Source organism: Hyaena hyaena, unplaced genomic scaffold, assembly GCF_003009895.1.
Source record: "Hyaena hyaena isolate Hyena2069 unplaced genomic scaffold, ASM300989v1 scaffold_198, whole genome shotgun sequence".
Taxonomy (NCBI): Eukaryota; Metazoa; Chordata; class Mammalia; order Carnivora; family Hyaenidae; genus Hyaena; species Hyaena hyaena.
Genome location: NW_024080829.1, coordinates 1,633,466 through 1,648,283, shown reverse-complemented (window position 1 = coordinate 1,648,283; position 14,818 = coordinate 1,633,466). Strand labels below are relative to the sequence as shown.

The 14,818-nt window shown below is 34.8% G+C and overlaps 1 protein-coding gene across 4 annotated transcripts in view; it reads left to right on the top strand.

Moving 5' to 3' along the window:
- ADAD1 (adenosine deaminase domain containing 1) overlaps positions 1-14,818 on the top strand; it is an 83,906-nt gene that overhangs the window by 18,588 nt on the left and 50,500 nt on the right. For all 4 annotated transcript variants that reach the window (XM_039241599.1, XM_039241598.1, XM_039241601.1 and 1 more), the window contains exons 7-10: positions 1,795-1,918; positions 4,223-4,393; positions 6,162-6,391; positions 13,602-13,839. In XM_039241599.1, the coding sequence (XP_039097530.1) occupies positions 1,795-1,918; positions 4,223-4,393; positions 6,162-6,391; positions 13,602-13,839 (763 nt within the window). The remainder of the gene's footprint in view (positions 1-1,794; positions 1,919-4,222; positions 4,394-6,161; positions 6,392-13,601; positions 13,840-14,818) is intronic.

The window sequence follows — 14,818 nt, the reverse complement described above, 5'->3', positions numbered from 1 at the left end:
TACACTGACACCATATAATTCACTTTAACCACAGCCATCCATTCCTTCCTGGAGTAGCTACACTTATGATAATGGAACTTTTTATTTTTCTCATCTAATTTTATTCTTCCTCCAGCTTTCTCCATCTCAGTAAATGGCATAAGACAGACAGAAATCTAAGTGCTTTCCCTAATATCCAAAATTTTTCTCTTAAGTTCTATTGTATCACCAAACTCTACCTAAGATCTGATTATTCTTCTCCAGCTACCCTTCATTATTTGAGTCTTAAGTCATGATCTCTAGTTTCTTGGACCCAAATATAGCATTTTACATATAAAGGAGTGATCTTAAAATGTAACTCAATATGGTTTTCACTCCCTTACCTCAGTAGCCTCACCATAGCTCCTGGGTAAAATCTACAGATCCTTAGCATGGTTTATGATGCTTCTTTCTCTAACCTCATCTTATGCCATTCCCTTACTCTGTACGGGAGCAGCCATACTGGTCTTTCTTTTAACTCCAATACATCTACCTCCTCATGTTGCTCACTCCTCATACTGAAACTTGAATTTCAGTTTCATAGGGATTCTGCAAATAGTTTGATTAGGGTAACCTCTCCCCTTCCCTCCCCACACTTATTCTTACAATAAGAATGTAGTTATTCTTTATATTAGCCCCATATTTTTTCTCCTCAAAACACATATCACAGTTTGTGGTTGATTTGGTCTTTTTCTGTCTCTCCTAATTAGAAGCTTCATGAGAGCATATCTTGCTCAATATTTTATTCCGACCATCGACTTTAGCACCTGGAACTTGGTAGGATTTCAGCTGCTTTTGTTGAATTAATGAAAAGTCATTTAGGTATTTGCAAATGTGAGATTGAAATTTGTCTGAAAGACTAAGACTAGAGATTTTTTGACATCATCAACACAGAGGTAGAAGATTTAAAAAACGCACAATGTTCAGAAGACAACATTGAGAGAAAAAAGAGCAGTGAGCTTTGTGACTAGGCTATGGAAGCGCCTCATAGTTCAGATGTGAAAGGAAAAAAGAATTGTGTGATCTGAGCATAGTGTTTTAAGGAAATCTCAAATGAAGTAACTGCAAAAAGTAAATGGAAAAAAACTGTTAGAAAAAGCATAAGGTACTCGCTTCTCTAAAAAGGAAGTTTTAGTAGAACAGAAACTGTAATTTTGTTTGTAGTTTTAAAAAGAAAAAAGAAAAAAAAAGAACCACTATGTGTGGCTAAGGCAGAAATAGAATGGCCAATGAAATCTCTAGTAAGACAAACAAATCTAGATGTAGAAGAAATAGATGGAAGTTTGCAAACTAAGGATATCTGATGATTCTGTTGATTGTGATAGAATTGTAGATGGACTATCATAAAATATCTGCATTTTTAACTGAAATTATTGAACTACTAAAAAATTAGTTCTTAGGGGCGCCTGGGTGGCTCAGTCGGTTAAGTGTCCGACCTTGGCTCATGTCATGATCTCACGATTTGTGGGTTTGAGCCCCGGGTCGGGCTCTGTGCTGACAGCTAGCTCAGAGCCTGGAGGCTGTTTCGGATTCTGTGTCTCCCTCTCTCTCTGACCCTCCCCTGCTCCCACTGTCTTGCTCTTTCTCTCTCAGAAATAAATAAAACGTTAAAAAATATTAGTCCTTAGAAGACTTTCAAACTCTTCCTTGAAATTGTGTAATTTTTCCATCTCTTTGGTCAATATATTTTGGTAACTTTAAAATGGTAAGGTAGTGGTTGGACATAGGGAAGATGGAAGTCAAAATAACTTGCTATTGTTAACTTTTTCCTTTCAGCTGGACAGAATGAAGTTGTAGCTATAGGGACAGGTGAATACAATTACAGCCAGTGCATTAAGCCAAATGGAAGAGTGTTGCATGACACTCATGCTGTTGTTACAGCAAGAAGGTCTCTCCTTAGGTAAGGTAACAAATATATTTAATGCTACCAAATATTAATGTTTTCAGCCCAAAGTAACCACATATAAGTGTCTTTATTTACAAATTGAATTTTACTAATCATTGAGCCATGGATATGGCAGTCTTTTACTTACCCAAGTCATCTGATTATTTCCATGTCATTTTTGAAAATGTTAGTTTAAATGCAGTGTCTATAATCTGTGGACTTTAGTGGCTTTCTATTATCAAGACCTTATGAGCTCAGTTTTAAGAGTCCTACTTTTTTTTAATATAACATCTTTATTACTGATCAGAGTAATTAAGAGTATATAGCTTTAGATATGGACCAAGTAGGCTTGGTAATATTTCACTCCTGAATTAGCCATATGTATCCAAAGACATTGCCAGAAACCAAGAAGTTTCCATTCATGAAGTCTGTGCAAAGTTTACTATATAGCAGAACATAGATAAGGTATTCTTTTTTGTTAATTGAAATATAGTTGACACGTGCATGTTAGTATACAACACTCGCCACATCCACCCCATAACAAATACAGTTACTTTCTGTCACCATACAATGTTATTACAATTCTGTTATTACAACAAACTGATTCTGTTCCTAGTGCTATACTTTTCATCCCCCTGACTTGTTTATTTTATAAGTTTGTACAGGCGGGCAGATTTTAAAGAGAAAGAAGGGGAACCTGGATGGCTCAGTCAGTTAATTGTCCAGTCTTGATTTTGGCTCAGGTTATGATCTCAAGGTTCATGGGATTGAGCCCCACGTCAGGCTTTGTGGTAACAATGCAGCGCCTGCTTGGGACTCTCTCTCCCTGCCCCTTTCCAACTCACGCTATCTCTCTGTCTCTCAAAATAAATAAATAAACTTTTTTTAAAAAGAGAAAGAAAAAAGCTGAGGTGAGCATGCCTAGTTTCTTCTTCCGAACTCATCAGTCATTCTGCTCCTTATAAAAGGAGTTAATAGCAGGTACGAGGGAGAAGTCAGGAATGTTACTTCTTGGAAGTCCCTTCATCTGAAATCATGAAAGGGAAGAAATGTGTTACTTTCTCCAATGTCTGCCAGATTTTGGTTCTGTTAAGGCATTAAGCTTATGTTTTATAAACATAAACACTAGTGACAATGGGATATTGAATTCCATCATTGAGTAATCAGCATTCTCGTACCAATATCCAATGATCAGCATATCTAGTTATCAGCATTCTTTTTTTAAATTAAAGAAAAAAATTTACTATTTATTTCTGAGAGACACAGAGCATGAGTGGGGAAGGAGCAGAGAGAAAGAGAGATACAGGATCCAAAACAGGCTCCAGGCTCTGAACTGTCCGCACAGAGTCCCACACAGGGCTCAAACTCATGAGAGATGAGATTATGACCTGAGCCGAAGGATGCTTAATCGACCCAGGTGCCCCAAGTTATCACCATTCTGCATTTAATCTCTGCATCCTCCTTTTTTGTTGGTGATGTTTTCTCTGCTAGAGTATTTTAGAACGTATTTAGACATTAGTTAGTCTAAAAAATATAAGTATATATCTCTAATTATAAGGAAAGAATCCTGTAATCTTAAAAGGTAAGTTTTAGGGAAATTCATGAAAGTAATACAGCTCATTGTTCTCTAATCCCCATTGGTGCTTATTGAATAATTTGACTTCTTTAAAATTATATGTGTATTTCTTCCCATGCTTAGCCGTGTTATGTACTGGTGCTTAATTTTTCATTATTTCTGAAGAAAGGACTAAAATCATGTTTTTTATTTAATAAGCAAAATTTTGTCCTTTTATTTGATTGATATCAGTTTTTCAGGAGATTGTTTCACTTCTATAACTTATAGTCTTCATTGTATTGTTCCTATACTCTTGTAGTTTTTGTCTTTAAAACCACTGAGAAACAGGAACCACGGTTGTTTGTCTGTTTTGGCAGGGAAGAGGAAATAGAAACAAGACAGAATATTGACACTTCATGGAAGAGGCTGAGAGCAGAACTTCTAAGAATAGAGGGAGCAATCAGAGAAATGTGTATTTTGCAGGATATGACAGTTGAGGATTCAGATGTGAAATGACTGGAGTGGTAGTCAAGGAACAGTGCTTTAAGGCAGGTTATGTGGCAGACTGGGATCCAGTTGAGAAGTTCTCATAGGATTTAACTCTTCATTAAATAAGACTAAAATTATTTTAGGAGTTCTTATCAGATATAAAACTTTCAACACACAGGGAGGGACATTGCTCACAACACATATGGATATGATACTTAAGATGTATAATTTTTAAATTCTATTAACTTGATAAAGTTATAACCCTTTTATTTTAGGTATTTTTATAGACAACTTCTACTCTTCTACAGCAAAAATCCTGCTATGATGGAAAAATCAATATTTTGTACAGAGCCAGCTTGTAATCTACTCACTCTCAAACAGAATGTCAACATTTATCTCTATATGAACCAGTTGCCTAAAGGGTCAGCCCAGATTAAGTCACAGTTGTAAGTATTATGGAAGTTATTTTTCAAAGCAGTGAGGATGGTAATATCATATATTCTGAGTACTTACAGCAATAGAACAAGTAACTTCATATCTATCCATATTCTCCCTCTGCCTTGAGATGTTACTTGTGGCCTACTGGAGTCCACAAATTCTTTCTCCCTCCCCTCCACTTAATCTCATCTACTACTTTCTATGCTGTTGAAAATTTCCTTCTTTCAAGTTTGAAGACTTCGTAAACATTAAGAAAGCATGTATATGCACTCTTCACATACTAATAAGAATCAAGAAATGCACTTTGCTTTTCTGGTTAATCTGTGGCCAAAACTTCATTATCTTGATGAATGGATAGCATCAGAAATGTAAACAGTACAGACAAGCACAAAAGAGAAAGCAAAATTCACTTCAAGTCTGACCATACAGAGATAATAATGGTTAATGTTTTGTTAAAAATTCTTCCAGTTACTCCTTTGAAAACAAGGACAAGGAGTATTCCTGGAGAAAAAATTCAAGAAAAATTATTTTACTTTTTTTTTTAACCTATTTTACTGGAAGAGAATCTTGAACACAAATTGTCAGGCTGCTTTTTTCTTCATTCTCTTATTTTGTAGTTTTAAAAAAATATTCATACAGGGAAAGAAAATAACTTAGGAACTGTGGTAGGAACAAAAATTAGGGGTTTGTTTGATTTTAAGGGACACAAAGAAAGACAATAAAAACAATTTATCTTTGCCAGAAACTCAAAATATGGTTAATTTCTGTTATTCGTCTTGTAAAACCATGTCACTCTATTCCTACCTTGCTTAAGTTTTCTATCTATCCAATTGTGAAATTAAATGAACACTGGCAAGTTAGACATATTTGAAAACAATTCTGTATTTTCATTGTTTATTATTTTGAGAGAGATGTGTATGTGTGAGCAGGGGAGGGACAGAGAGAGAGGGAGACAGAATCCCTAGCAGGCCCCATGATGTCAGCACAGAGCCACATGTGAGCTTGAACTAACTGTGAGATCATGACGTGAGCCAAAATCAAGTCAGATGCTTAACTGACTGAGCCACCCAGACACCCCCAGTTCTTTTATTTTATTTTAATGTTTGTTTATTTTTGAGAGAGAGAAAGAGCACTAGTGGGGGAGAGGCAGAGAGAGAGGGAGACACAGAATCCAAAGTAGGCTCCAGGCTTTGAACTGTTAGCACAGAGTCCTATGAGGGGCTTGAACTCATGGAGATTATGACCCAAGCCAAAATCAGATGCTCAACCAACTGAGCCACAAAGGCATCCCCCAACCCAGCTCTTAAGTACATAAAGATTTTACTTTGTCAACTTAAAAAAATTTTTTTTAAGTTTTTATTTAAATTCCAGTGTAGTATTAGTTTCTGGTGTACAGCAGAGTGATTCAAAACTTCCATACAGCACACAGTATTAATTGCAAGTGCACTTCTTAATCCATATCACCTATTTAATGCATCCCCCCCATCCACCTGCCCTATGTTAACCATCATTCTCTATAGTTAAGATTCTGTTTCTTTGTTTGCTCCCCTCCTTTTTTCCCCCCTTTGCTCACTAGTTTTGTTAACACATTAATTGAGCTTAAATTCCACGTATGAGTGAAATCATGGTATTTGTCTTTCTCTAACTGACTGACTTTCACTTAGCATAATACTCTCTAGCTCCATCTGTGTTGATGCAGAGGGCAAGATTTTGTTCTTTATGGCTGAGTAATATTCTACTGTTTTTTTTAATGGGATAAAACGTTTCTTTTTCTAGGCGTCTTAATCCACATTCTATATCTGCATTTGAAGCCAATGAAGAGCTGAGTCTCCATGTGGCTGTTGAAGGCAAAATTTATCTGACTGTCTACTGTCCTACAGATGTTGTTAATAGAGTAAGCAGTATGTCTTCAAGTGACAAATTGATGAGATGGGGAGTGCTTGGTGTACAGGGAGCATTGCTGAGTCACTTTATACAGCCAGTTTATATCAGCAGTATACTTGTTGGTGAGTGGAATTTTAATACCTCCTGATATACTTATTATATTTACTAAGTAAATATATTTTATTAATCAGTGTAAAACCAGGTTTTGCACACATGAGCCTTTATTTAAGGTAAAAAAAATACATTCACTGTTCTGTTAAGATTTTCATTTCATGGTAGCTTATAATCGTACTTAGTGTAATAAGACTTCTGACTTCTTATCAGAAGGAGAAGAATTAATATTTTAAATTAGCCACTTAGATATATTATACCTTAGATATATTATACCTTGAACTTATACTATTATTTGTACAATATTTAATTTTTTTTCTTTTCTTTTGGAAAACGGTATTTCCTTGAACTTCTCAAATCAAAAAGCTTGTATTTAGTTATTCGTGAAATAATAAAAATGTTGAGTGCCCGTTTTGTTTTTTTCCTACCTTTTTCATACATTTGATTATGATCTGGATCCTTTAAATTGGTCAAATGAGTAGGAAGTAGCTAGAGCACAAGATAAATAATGTGAATTAGTAATTTGCTGCTTTCTTCAGTGGGACATATTACAGAATGCTGTATTTATATTTGAATGTTTCTTTCAGGCATTATCTCACTAAAGTTTTTGAGGCTCATTTTTATAGTTCTCATAAAGCCCTAGGTGTTCAAAACTTTAATTCCCTTGTAAAACACTTTAAACTCTGTTACTTGGTTCTTCTGTCCTTACCATTAATTTTTAATAACAGTTGTATGTACAAGCTTTAGATCCTCGCACTGGTACAATTTTTGTTTTTTTGTTGTTTGTTTTTTAATTTTTTATGGTTTATTTATTTATTTATTTATTTCTGAGAGAGAGAGAGAGAGAGAGACAGCATGAGCAGGGGAGGGTCAGAGGGAGAGGGAGACACAGAATCTGAAATAGGCTCCAGGCCCTGAGCTAGCTGTCAGCACAGAGCCCAACACGGGGCTCGAACCCATGAACCATGAGATCATGACCTGAGCCAAGGTCGGACGCTTAACTGACTGAGCCACCCAGGCGCCTCTAAATTTTTGTTTTTAGGTGATGCTATTTCTGTTATTTTTTCTTGATTTTTTTTTTTTGTTCAGATATTTTATACCCATTTCTTAGGAATTTCTCTTATATGTAAAACTTTCTCAGTTCCAAAAAATATAAGATTCTGTATTTTCTTCCTGTTTTTGTTTGACTTCAATAAATTGTAAAAAGGAAAATGGTTATTATTATTTATTTTCTAATATAAAGCTTATTTTCTTTGTATAGGAAACACATTATTTAATTCACAATTCAAAAGATTCAGAAGGGTTTTCAGTGACATTCATTGTTACTAGTTTTTTCTTTTTCTTTCCAAAGATAGTTTATGCTTGTAAATGCATGGATTCTTTCCTTTCCTTTTTTCCCCCCTGTATTTTATGTCAGTAGACAATACAGCTCATATTGTTTGCATCTTTTTCATTTAATAATGTATCTTGAAAAATTTTTCCATGTTGAGTGTGTAAAGAATTTCCTCATTATTATTCGTGGCTCACTGTCTGGTATTTCTTTGTATAAATGTATCATAATTTATTTAACCAGTTGTAGGTTGTGGTAATTTTAGATTGTTTCTAGGGTTTTTTTTTTTTGCCATAATTTTAGATTGTTTCTAGGTGTATTTTTTTTTTGCCACTGCCAAAATGCTACAGTGAATGGCCTTTTTATATTTGTTATTCACATAACGTAAAAGTGTATTACTAAGATGAATTCCTAGAAGTAGAATTGCACACAAGGAAGTATGTGTTTACAGTTTTGAAATATATTACCCTCCAAATCGTATTCCCCATGGTAATATATGACAGTGACTGCTATTCTGACACTCAAAAGTGCTTGCTTCTAAATCTACTTTTTCCAAGTACATATTCTTGTAGATGATACATTTCTTAGACTTAATTTGGTTACCAAGGTTCTTGCAATGTTTTCTTTTAGTCAGGTCAGATACTCTCTGACACTTAAAACCTTTTCTCAATGTCCTTTGAGAAAGGCTCTTTTTTTTTTTTTTTTGAATGTCTATTAAGTATCTGGAAATTATCTATGTTTTCTTTAGAATCAACAGCTTTCTTTGACTTTGATGAAGAAAGTATTTTAAAATATGTCATTTATATGACATAATTCAGTACGATAGTTTCTCAAAAGGATGGATATAGGTTCTTGTAAAATTATTTAGAATTTAGCTAGTGGTTTGGGATAGAAGCTTAACAATGAAATCTTGTAGGGGCGCCTAGGTAGTTCAGTCTGTTAAGCATCCAACTTCGGCTCAGGTCATGATCTCATGGTTTGTGGGTTCGAGCTCCATGTCGGGCTCTATGCTGACACCTAGCTCAGAGCCTGGAGCCTGTTTTGGATTCTGTATCTCCCTCTCTCTCTGACCCTCCCCTGCTCACACTGTCTCTCTCTCTCAGAAATAATAAAACATTAAAAAAATTAAATCTTGTAATTTTGAGTTCATCTTGCACCTAGCAATGGGGAACACCAAGTAACAATAAAAACACTATATAAGACTTTGTAAAATTGTTTCTGCTCTCTTTCCTTGGCATCTTTGTGGGACACATCTGAAGCTAACTGATGTTCTGTCTGGTATAATCTAAATGATTTAATGGGTTTAAGTTCCTTAAAAAAATGCACATATTGCACATATTTGGACTTCTTATGATCTCTGTTTTGTGTCTGGGGAAGGGGGTAGGGAGTTTTGAAGCAGAGCAATGTATATTTTAAAAGAGCAACACTGAGTGATTCTTATACAGATGATGTGAATGGCTCTTTGAGAAATACTCATTTAAAGTATCTGTACACTAAAAGAATATGATTTGGAGAGCTAAAACAATCTTCAGAGTTCACTGGACTTTATTAGTTACGCTAGTATAGCTTCTCGATATGTAAACACTCTTTATGCCTTTCCTGATAGAGGATTATCTGACCTTAGTTTAAAAGCATCTAGTAATGTGGAGCATGGGATTAAAAGCCAGTCTATTCTATGAATTGAATAGCTCCAATTGTTTTTTATTTTTTTTTTTAATTTATTTCTAGGAGAGCAAGAGAGCATGAGCAGGGGAGGGTCAGAGAGAGAGGGAGACACAGAATCCGAATTAGGCTCCAGGCTCTGAGCTGGCAGTCAACACAGAGCCCGACACAGGGCTTGAACCCACGAACCACGAGATCATGACCTAAGCGAAAGTCGGACGCTTAACCGACCAAGCCACCCAGGCGCCCCACCAATTGTTTTAAAAACAAAATTTTCCATATTTAGAATTGAAATTTACTTCCCTTTAATTAAATCTAGTTCTTTGAGGATAGTGACCTCATCCCATTCTCTTTTAATAAGCTCTGAAATCTTTTACAGTTCTTTATTTTGATTCTTTAAAACCTAATATACTAGATTGGTTACCAATGGGGAGAGTATTATATTTTAAGGTTTATTTAACATTTTTAAAAGTTTACAGAATCGAATTTTATGTTGTAGATATTCTCAGATATTTATCATTTTATGGTACTATTCTTTTCCTTTTTTAGGAAAAAGTCTTAGGCTTGCATTTAAAAAGATATTTACTATTAATTGAATAGAAAGTAATTCAGAGTAATATGGAAGAAATTTCACATTGCTTAGGTACTTAAAAACAGCTGGATTTATATTTTCAAGATTTTTAAGATACATTTTGCAAATTTAGTATTCTGTTAAGGTAAGGTCATCTGTCTAAACATTTCAAGAGTGTTTGTCCAGAGGTATTTCCATCCAGGAGTTCTTTTCATATGCTGATTTGAATTGTACAGTTGGATTATAAGGAATACTAATTGCTGATTCCCTCCTAGTGAATCTGTTTTAAGCATAGATTTAAACATTTCATAACCTTAGACATTCTGTTATTCTTTTCTTTTTTCTTTTCTTTTCTTTTTCTTTTTTTTTTTTTACAATCAGTAATAGGAGGTTCACAGTGTTAATAAAATACTTCCCCAAAATCATTCAGTTTGCCTAATGACAGAGGCAAGACTCAAACCCAGTCTTATAACTTCTCATGGCTGCTGCTTTTTGTATTAAACTGAGCTCTCACAGCTTTGTCTGAGCATAGCCAGTGACTGGAATTTCACTGCTCTGTCTCTTGAACTTGACAGTCTTGAAGGCAGATGCTATGCCACACTCATCTTGGACTGGTTTGTGCTCCCTAGCACAAATGTAAATGTTTCATAAATAAATGGCTTAAGTCAGCATGTTTTATTTTTGAAAGTGCTTTTATTTTTCTACTTGAAACAAATTCTACCTGGAACACTTGAAAAATAAATTATTTTATTCTTTACCTTGTTACGTTTTATGCTTATCTGGGAAGCTTTTAAAATAATAGGGAATGGCATTGGTACTAATATTCTAATCCCTAGTGATTCTAAGGTGCATCTAGAATTGATAATTATTGCTCTCTGGTAATCTAATCTTTTACATTCTGTTTTCTTCAATTATTTATTGAGCCACCTACTCTGTGCTAGGTGCTGTGCCCTTTTGTGTTACTCTCAGGGTTGCCATTGTGTAGATACAGAGTGAGCCTTAAGAATACACACACAGGATGCTTCTTGCATGTGTCTTCTCTTATCCACACATTTGTGTTTAACAGGAACATAATTTGTTTTCTCCAGATGTTCTGTGGTATATGGGTGATGGTGTTAAAATGTAATGCTTCAGACTAATTCTGATGTTTCAGATGTGGTAGGACCAGTCCATAGTTCTCTAATGTTTGATTTAGATATTTTATTTTTATTCATGCAGCTTCAGTTTTTATTAGCTATTTCAGGAATAGCTATTTCTATTGACTTATATTGACTTATATTACCCTTATGGTATATATATTATAAGATTCTGAGAATTCTTTTCTGTATAAAAAGCTATCAAGTCAGGTCTGCTTCAGTTTTTGATTAGATTTAATTTTTGACTTAGCCTTGAGTTTTATGTTGTTATTTTAGATGATTTTTTTTAATGTTTTATTTATTTCTAGGAGAGAGAGAGAGAGAGAGACAGCGTGAGCAGGGGAGGGTCAGAGAGAGAGGGAGTCACAGACCGAAACAGGCTCCAGGCTCTGAGCTGGCAGTCAGCACAGAGCCCGATGCGGGGCTCGAACCCACGAACCGTGAGATCATGACCTAAGCGAAAGTCGGACGCTTAACCGACTAAGCCACCCAGGTGCCCCTAGATGATTTTAAATAAATCAAACTTTCCCTATAATATGACATAATTTTAGAGCCATATCTTTCCAGGAGCAAGATTTAGTCTCAAGATCTAGCCAAAACCACACCTTAGTTTTAGTTAAGAGTTAAAGCATACATATATAAGGCTGAAGAGTAAAATTTCTAGTATTAATATTTGATTATTTGTATTAAATTACTGCTTTTATACCACTCTATTAAAACATATAGTTGAAAAATTCGGTATCTAAGAAATCTTACATGGAATTTGACTTGCAGGGTTGTTGGGTTTTTGGGGTTTTTTTTCCCCAAAATGTCTCTTGGTATCTTGCACGCAAATAGTATCATTATCTCATTTTGTTATGTTTTAGTCTGTTTGGACTACTACTACTACTACAAAAAAATTCCACAGATTGGGTGTCTTAAAGCAACAAACATAGTTCTGGAGGCTAGAAATCCTTTTGAATCCAAGTCTTCTGTTCATTACAGATAACAGTGACTATTCCACAGACCACAGACCTTCCTTCTTACCAACATTTTGTATCCAAGCATATCTTTTTGTGTGTGTGTGCCTGAACTTATCTTTACCCTAGAGTTCATTTGTCAATATTTCTTAATTTGGAATATTCAGAGGAGTGCTTAGTGTCTATCAATAGATGAATAAAGAAGATGTGGTATATACATACATTGGAATATTATTCAGCCATAAAAAGGAATGAAATCTTGCCATTTGCAGCAATGCAGTTGGATCTAGAGGGTATAGGCTAAGCAAAATAAATCAGAGAAAGACAAGTATCATATGATTTCACTCCTGTGGAATTTAAGAAACAAACAAGTGGGGGGAGGAGTGGAGGAAACAAACCAGAAAACAGACTCCTGACTATAGAGAATAGACTGGTGGTTACCAGAGCTGAGGTACATTGAGGAGAGTGTGAGTGAAATAGGTGATGGGGATTTTAAGACTACACATCTTGATGAGTGCCAAGTAATATATAGAATTGTTGAATCGCTATATTCAATACTGTAACTAATTTAACACTGTATGTTAACTCTGTTAACACACACACACACACACACACACACACAGAAAGGAGTGCTTAGAAAAAGGGTGACAAAAGCAACTCCTGTTCTCTTTACATCATTGTCTAGTTTCCAGATAGTCATAATGAGTGTAAGACCAGTAGCCATCCATCTCAACAATTCCAGTGATATGAAAGCAAAACTTTTTTTCTGAAATAATATCTAGTGGTTTATAAAATTTCTCTTCTGAGAACCTCTGACCTTCTAAGGAGAAAAGAGATCTACTTTAGAATCTTAATTTTTAAATAGGAATGACTTGTTTAACTTATGTTTTAAGTTTGCAGCCCATTATTTTATACCTTACTAATGACGGTGTATCTTTTTGATCTCTCTTTCAACAGCTATTTTAACTGAGAACTGAGAGGTTTTGATATTAGCCAAAATTTTAACCAGAAATGGTCATTCTTTATATTACTTTGTGTTGTGAAACTGGAATATTACAGTACTAGAATAGTTGTAATTTATGGTCCTTAGATATGGAAAAGTAACTTACTTAACTCTCACCAAGTATTTCTCAACCACATTTATCTCCTGTATTAGGTGCTGGTTTCATGCTGTTACCTGAGAAATCAAGACAAGATGAGTTAATTCTCTTTGACAGAACCCCGTATAAAGTACTGGGTTGGTTGGTTGGTTTGCTTGCTTCTTTGGTTTTTGTTTTTTTGTTTTTTTGTTTTTTTCTGAGTCAGCTCTGGATCTTCACTTCTATTCACTGGAATTTCAAATTTGTTATTTTCTGTAGATTCTTTTTTTGAATAGAAATCATGACCTTGATACCTTATCCTAATTCTGGAAACAAATATAGAAACAGGTGCTAAGAGAGAAGTAGGAAAAGAAAAGTTGCAAGATAAAAGATAAATAGACTTTAGACTTCTTCCATTTTTTTTTTTTTTTTGGTATAGTCTTGATACTGAAGTTCTTCTGAGTGTTCTGTTTTTACTTTCTAGGTAATGGGAATTGCAGCGATACTAGAGGTTTAGAAATTGCTATAAAGCAACGTGTTGATGATGCACTCACTTCAAAACTTCCAATGTTTTACTTGGTCAACAGACCTCATGTTAGTTTAATACCTTCTGCATATCCACTTCAAACAAACTTGGAATATAAATCCATGAGTCTGAATTGGGCACAGGGGGACATTTCTCTGGAGATTGTGGATGGCCTAAGTGGAAAAATCACTGAAAGGTTAGCATTTCTAATTTCTTTTAAAACTGCATATTAAGCAGGGTACTTGTGATGAGTACCAGGTGTTGTATGTAAGTGATGAATCACTAAATTGTATACCTGATAACTAGCATTACACTGTATTAACTAAATGAAATTTAAATAAAACTGAAAATAAAAAACTTTAAGATAAAATACTGTATTTATCAGAAAAGAAAATCTGTACATAAATCTGTACATAAAAAGAAAAACTATACAGTCTAAACCTGTGTTGTTCAGGGGTCAGCTGTATTTAGAACGGGCCAGTGCAAGTGTAAGGGGCCCAGAAGTTAAGCTTCACAGTAAATCTTCCTCTGTCTATGCTATAATAAAAACAAACTCCCCCCCCCAAAAAAAACACATGCTAAGCAAAATAATGTATTTTAATACAGTTTTTTAAATTATTTTAATCTTCTTAGGTAATTTTTTAAAAAAATTCTGAATAATAGTTATCATTGAGTGTGACTATTTTACAGTCATTATACTAATTTAAGAAAAAAATTTTTTTTTCTGATGAGAACACAGACCTGGAGAAATTCTATATACTTACTGAAGTTACATAGTAACTTCCATGGAGCCAGCATTCAAAATCAGTCTCCAGGACCTGTATTTTTCTAAGTTTCATTTCATGATTTTAAATACTTAAAAAAAATTCTTCTGGGGCCCTTGGGTGGCTCAGTCGTTTAAGCATCCGACTTTGGCTCAGGTCATGATCTCATGGTTCGTGGGTTCGAGCCCCGCGTTGGGCTCTGTGCTGACAGCTAGCTCAGGGCCTGGAGCCTGCTTCAGATTCTGTGTCTCCCTCTCTTTCTGACCCTCCCCTGCTCACGCTGTCTCTATCTCTGTCTCTCAAAAATAAAATATTTTTTAAAAAGTTAAAAATTTTTCTTTTAACATTTACTCATTTTTGAGAGACAGAGAGAGAGCGTGAGCAAGGGAGTAGCAGACAGCAAAGGAGACA